The sequence below is a fragment of the Eptesicus fuscus genome, chromosome 11 (assembly GCF_027574615.1).
Source record: "Eptesicus fuscus isolate TK198812 chromosome 11, DD_ASM_mEF_20220401, whole genome shotgun sequence".
NCBI classification, from domain to species: domain Eukaryota; kingdom Metazoa; phylum Chordata; class Mammalia; order Chiroptera; family Vespertilionidae; genus Eptesicus; species Eptesicus fuscus.
The window spans coordinates 11,047,835-11,054,810 of NC_072483.1; the positions used below are offsets into that span (position 1 = coordinate 11,047,835).

At 43.2% G+C, this 6,976-nt stretch overlaps 1 protein-coding gene across 1 annotated transcript; it reads left to right on the forward strand.

Moving 5' to 3' along the window:
- The first annotated feature begins 5,420 nt into the window (after window positions 1–5,420).
- On the forward strand, window positions 5,421–6,429 carry LOC129150737 (40S ribosomal protein S26-like). The gene is made up of 2 exons (XM_054723344.1): window positions 5,421–5,531; window positions 6,244–6,429. Exons 1-2 carry the CDS (start codon window positions 5,421–5,423, stop codon window positions 6,427–6,429), a joined length of 297 nt encoding a protein of 98 aa, XP_054579319.1.
- The last annotated feature ends 547 nt before the right edge of the window (window positions 6,430–6,976 follow it).

Below are 6,976 nucleotides of genomic sequence, written 5' to 3' on the forward strand. Positions count from 1 at the left end.
TTCAGGGGCACAGTAAGGAGTTCTGTTCTGGACATGTTACATTTGAGGTTCCTATTAGACTTATAAGTAGAGATAAGTTGGCTATCAGATGTTGAAGTATGAAGTTCAGGGGAGAAGTTCATGCTAAAGATATAAATTTTGGAATTAAAAAAAATCATATTCACTATAAGTCAGTCCATGGAACTGGATGTGATCTGTAGGGGGATGAGCACAGATAGAAAAGAGCTGTCTTTTGTGGCACCTTGGAGGCAGATGGCTGCTTCAGGATGAAGCTGAGCATCTCTTTGGCAGCCACTGGCTGCCAGAAACTCATGGAAGTGGATGATGAACACAAACTTTGTATCTTTTGTGAGAAGTGTATGGCCACAGAAGTTGCTGCTGCTGAGAAGAAGGGAAAAGCTATCTGGTTTGAATCAGTGGTGGGAATGACAAAGTTTCCCCATGAAGCAGGTGTCTTGACCCATGGCCATGTTTACCTGCTGCCCAGTAAGGGGCACTCCTATTATAGACCAAGGAGCACTGGATAAAGAAAGCTCTCACCTGTTGGGGGTAGCATTGTGGATGCCAATCTGCTTGTTCTCCAGTTGGTTACTGTAAAAAAGGGGAGAAAGATATTCCTATTCTCACTGATATTATTGTGCCTTGGGCCCTAAAGAGCTACCAGATTCCACAAAATTTTCAAGTGGAAGATGATGTCCACTAATATGTTGTGAGAAAGCCTCTAAACAAAGAAGGTAAGAAACCTTGGACCAAAGCACCCAAGATTCAGTGTCTTGGTTACTCCATGTGTCCTGAAACACAATGTACTAAAGAAGCAATGTCCTAAGAAAAATAAGGAAGAGACCACATAATATGCTAAACTTTTGGCTACGAGAATGAAGGAGGCCAAAGAAAAACTCCAGACACAGATTGCCAAGAGCTTCTACCTCTAAGTCGGAATCCAGTAAAAAATGAGATTTTCCAAGAGTAACAGATAAATAAGAACAGAAATTTAAAAAAATAAAATAAAAGAAAAGAGACCTAGAGATTGAACTCTGGAGTACTCCAACATTTAGAGATGAGGAGAAAGTGGAGACACAGAAGGAGCAACCAGGAAAGTAAGAGAGGATGATCCTGGAGGCCATATGAAGAGAGTGTTTAAGAAACCCTCGGTTCAAGAAAAAAGGACTAATCAACTGTGCCCATGGGGTCAGGTCAAACTGGCTCAAATCCCCATTTCTACATATCATGGCATAGCCAGGGTCTCTTTCCAGTATTTCCCGGTAGTCTTGCACAGGAAGATACTGCATTTTTCCAAGTTGCCTCACACTCCAGGGTCTGCTTGCTTAGAATTCTTAGTCTCTACTTTGTATTTTGATTCCTCTGTGTACATCCCCATTTTACTACCATATCACTGTACTGGAGACTTCCCTGACCTTTCCACACAGTCCACTAACTCCAGGTTGCATGTGAGGTAGATTGAATGAGAGATTTTTGGAGTACCTGCAGTGTGACATCACAGGGCAACACAATATCCAATGAAATGAATTATCCAGGAAGGCTAGGTTTTGCTGTGGTAACAATAAAACCCAAATATCAGTGGCTGAAACCAACAAATATAACTTCTCCAATGGGCATGCAAGATTTGTGCACTTCACCATATACACATTTTGTCAACAAAACAAACACAAAACAAAACACAACCTGCAAACAAATATTTGGCTCACTTAGACATATGTATGCTGAAGTATTTAGGGATGATGGATACTGATGTCTGTAACACTATGAAATACATAAAAAAATGAAATGGATTAATGAGTGGATAGAGGGATAAAAAATAGATAGCTATGTGATAAAACAAATACAGCAAAATATTAATTGTAGGATCTAGGTGTTGGGTACAAAGATGTTCACTGTAAGCTTCTTTCAACTTCTAAATGTTTGAGAATTTCCATAATAGAATGTTGGAAAAGCCATAGCTACAGCTCACGTTATGCATTAGCATGGGTCAAGCTGGAAGTCTAAATGTCTAAAATATTTTGGATCACCATGGCGGGGGTTGCGGGGGAGGGGAGTGTCAGAAATTCTGGAGGCAATTAAATGTGCTGCATGGAAAGTGACTCCTGGTTGTTGTTGTTGTTTGGGAGAACTAGTTATGTGGTTCCACTCAATTACAGGTGCCTGAGAAGTCCACCTCAACCTCTGTAGCCAGGAATGAAAATATTGGCAATATTGAACGATCATTACTAATGACGTTCTTATGAATGGTTAGACCTCCTGTCCTTTGAGGCCCGTTAGTTGCCTCCACTTCTGGTGAATTGTCAGTGGCAGTATTTTGTATTCCAGTTTCAGCTTCTTGCTATGTTTGTTGGGCTTCCCTTTTCCTCTCCCTTCTCCTATCACACTTCTTATTTTCTTGTTAATTTCTTGTATAAACAGGTTAACTCTCTGTAGCTTCAGTTCTTCCAGGCTGTGCCTACAGGGCCTCAAGCCCTTATCAAATCTGTCCATGAGCTTGTTTTATTTATGGAGTTTTCCCCGAGAGGAATTTTAGTGTTACCCTCAGAGTAACCACCACCTCCCCTGTCTCCCTGCTTGACCATGTCTCCGTGGCTGGGAGACAGTGGATGTGCGTGCAGTGCACTTTGCCTCTGTAACGTGTGGTGGCAGCCATGGGTTTGGCAATTTGGCATGATGGTTAAGAACAGACAGACCACCTGTTCTATGCTCCAGCTCCCTCACTTTCCTGGCTCTGAGACTTGGGCAAATTGCTTCTCTGTGCATCAGAATCCTCTTCTTTAAAATGGGGGATGCTAATAATATTACCTCTTAGAGTTGCTATGAAAATGAAATGATTTAATTTATGGAAGTGCTTAGGTTTCTAAGGGCTAAATAAGTGGTAGCTATTATTATTACCAGCAATAAGTAACCTTAGGCAGACTGCTTAAGCCTTCAGAATGGTATGATTTTTCTACAATCTCCTGACACCAGCCTCTGCATCAAATGACTGTTTCGTGACCATTTTTTTTTCTGCTCATGGCATTGGGGAGTGTTAAATGATCCATACATTTTCAGATTCTGTTTAGATGCAAACCCCTAGAAGGCAGGGACTCTTCATGACTGCACAGCTCAATTGAGGCAGCCACTACTTGATCAAACCTTGAGAATGATGGTGACAAAGTTTTAGGCTTAGATTTCTCTTTTTCCAAATGTCTTCTGGATTCCATCTGAAATTATGAACTACAATGTTTGAAAGTTTACAAAAGGTGACAATTATACAATTGGGGAGACTATTATACCTAATTAAACAGACCTTTGTTGAATTTTGAAATACTTTCCTTTCTCCTTTTCTTCCCCCACTTCTATAAAGAAACATATATGGCAAGCATTGTGCTAGGCTCTGACGGTAAAGTGGTAACAAAACAAAACAAAACATGGTTCTGGCTCCCACAGGGCTTATAACTAATGGAGATGCAGACAATTAAATTACAGCTTATCTGGGTTGGAATAGAATGAGGGAACGTTACTGGATTTATTATCCAGAAAATGTCTGTGATCTTAAACCTCTCTAATCATATACATGTCTTAAGATGGATAACAAGTATCATTTAAGAACAGGAAATCTTAAGACATTGTTAAGATATTTTATATTCATTAGTTTATAGGGTTCCACAGCATCTCTGGGAAGTATTCACTTATCTCTCTATGTCTCTGTGGGAACCATGCCAGAGACGCTGGATAGTCAAGGCCTTGTTCTTAATATGCTTGATGGCCAAGGCTACTCTGAACATGGGAATCTTAATCAGAATATCCAAGGACTACACAGCTGCAAGGCCACAGTGATCTCATGGTACACTGTGCCCTTCTATAGCCCAAATAATTGATGTCACTGTTGGCAACTAGCTCTTTTGTCTAAGTGGTATAATACATGTTAACCAGCCAGTGTATGGAGGAGAAGCTGAGGTGGGCACAGAGGATGTAGCTACTATGTGAGGCAGGAAAAGAGAGCGGGGAGAGGCCAGAGAGGCAAGAGCGGAGAGCTCAGGTGCCGCTGCTATGTGAGGCTGTGAATGCAGAGGCAGCATGTGGCTGCTCAGATAATGGCTGTGGGTACAGAGGATACTACTGCTTTGTAGGAGAGATGTATTGGTTCACCAGCCAGTGTGCGGCTGCCTATAGAGGACTTTGCTGTAAAGAACTATTTTGTCTGATGGCTAAATGGTGTTCACATAAAAACATTCAAACCTGTGAAGAATTTTTGTGAGTTTATTTGAGCCGAACTGTCGACATATGCCAGGAAGCAGAACCTCAACGAATTGAGACAATGCTCAGGAGATTGGCAGATTACATCTATATTTATACATTGCAATCAAAGGAAGGGACGTAGGTGGGTTACATGAAATCCATTGGTGATAGACCAGAGAGGCGGGAGAAAGCAAAGCAGGGAAACCCTGGGATTGGATAAAAGGTAAAATGATAGACACATACTTAGGTGGGTGCAGGAACAATTAACATGATAACAATGGAGGAATTTGTGGTATCTGTCCTGGCACCTAGGCACATTAGGGTGTTCCCCAAGGGGTCCAGAAAAAGGGAAGTTACCCAGACATTTCAAGGGTATGTTAAGGTAAAGGTTGACCTTGTCAGTGAAGATACTGGCCTAGGATGTAACTACCCACCATAACTGCTTTTGGTTAAAGTTTAATTTCAGACCATCCTTTGTGGTTACTTTAGGTCTCTGAGTTTGCAAGACCACCATGCAGGCCTTCCCTGAGCTTGTCAGGTTAGCATGTGGCCCCTTTTGTCCACAATGGCCACTGGCTTCTACAATAAAGACTCATTCTTATATACCCACAAGTTCTCATGGCTTCTCCATCTACCATCTGGCATCCAAGAAGGTCCGTCCCCTGGCAGAGGGGCTCAGACCCAACAGTTAGTGCAATGGGCAGGGTTTGAGAAGGAACCTGCTCTGACACTTGACATAGTTGTTAGTAGAATTCAGAAGAATATATGGGCTCAGAGCAGCTCTGCTCTGGCTGCTCTGACAACCTCCTTCCATCATTCATTCATCCATCCTTCCAAACTTATCAAACAACTCATATTTTCTACCCAGGCCCTCACACAAGATATTGGGTATGATAATATATGGTTCATATCTTCTATATAGGCCCTCACACAAGATATTGGGTATGATAATATGTGGTTCATATATTCTATATAGGCCCTCACACAAGATATTGGGTATAACAATATATGGTTCTAGACCTAGAGAACTTTACCACCAAATAGGGGGTGACAAGAGATAAACACAGTTACTTATAATGATAGGTGTGCTATAGACAGAGGTTTTCTGGGGGAGGGAATTGTTCTGGTTATTTATTGTTATGTAACAATGCATCTAAAAAGTTAGTGGTTTACTCTCTCAGGTCTTTGTTTCCAAGATGACCAAGAAAAGAAGAAATAATGGTCCTGCCAAAAGAGGCCGAGGCCATGTGCAGCCTACGGTATTTGTTGCACCAACTGCGCCCAAGGACAAGGCCATTAAGAAGTTAGTCATTAAGGGTGAGGCCACGCGCCCCTGGGTCCAGGTGAGGCCATGCGCCCCTGGGTCCGGGTGAAGCTGGATCCCGGGTCAGGGTGAGACCGTGTGCCCCTGGATCCGGGTGAGGCTGGGTCCCGGGTCCGGGTGAGGCCACGTGCCCCTGAGTCCGGGTGAAGCCGTGTCCCTGGGTCCGGCCGAGACCAAACCAGAGGGAGTTGGACCTGCATTACCACCATTTATCCACCATCCAGAGCTGAGGGGTCAGTGCCGACACGTACACATAAGGAACTGGTGGACATTGAAATTGGGTCTCACAAGAACTGTTGGTCCAGAAAGAAACTCACTACAGACTGATTCATTTGCCTGTCAGCATAACTATTATTGCTCGTCTCACATTCAGTTCTTATAAGTATATCACTAGTGACACATGATCTCGCTCATCTAGAGGAAATGATGAACAACATAGACTGATGAACAAGAACAGAACCAGAAACAAGGAGGCATCGATTGGACTATCGGGCCTCAGAGGGAGGATAGGGGAGGGTGTGGGGAGCGGGGAGAGATCAACCAAAGGACTTGTGTGCATGCATATGAGCCTAACCAATGGTTAAGTTCAACAGGGGGTTGGGGCATCCGTGGGGAGGGGTGTGGGATGGGAATGGGGGGATGAGGACAAATATGTGACACCTTAATCAATAAAGAAATTAAAAAAAAAAAAGAAGTTTGTCATTAGAAACATAGTAGAGGCCGCAGCCATTAGGGACATCTCCAAAGCGAGTGTCTTCAACGCCTATGTGCTTCCCAAGCTGTATGTGAAGCTGCACTACCGTGTGAGCTGTGCCATTCACAGCAAGGCAGTCAGGAACCGTTCTCATGAAGCCCGGAAGGACCGAACACCCCCTCCCTGATTTAGACCTTTGGGTGCTGCCCCACAACCTCCACCAAAGCCCATGTAAGGAGCTAAGTCTTTAAAGAGTGAAGAAAAGTTCTCTGGGGGAAAAAATAAATGGAAATTGTACTTAAAAAAGAAAAAGTTAGTGCTTTAAAACAAGAATAGTCATTTATTTTCTCACAGTTTCTGCAGGTCAGAAATTCAGGAATATTCTGTGGAGCAGTTCTGGATCAGAGTCTCTATGAGGCTGCATTCAGGTTGTGGCCATCCCAAAGGTTTATTCACTCACCTGTCTGGCAACTGTGCTGAGAAGGGTGGGGGCTGGAGCATATGGAGCAGTGGGGGACCTTCAGACATCTCTCTGTATCTCCGTTTGCTTTCTCCACATAGCCTCTCCTGCTGGTGGCTTCATGGACTTCTTACAATGTGACTCAAGGCTCAGAGTGTGCAGGACTTTAAAGGCTTTCATGCCTTCTGTCTTGGAAGGACTTGCTCAAGGTCACCATGAGGAGAAATAGATTTCACCTCTTGATGGGGGAGAGAAAACTTACATGTAGAAATAG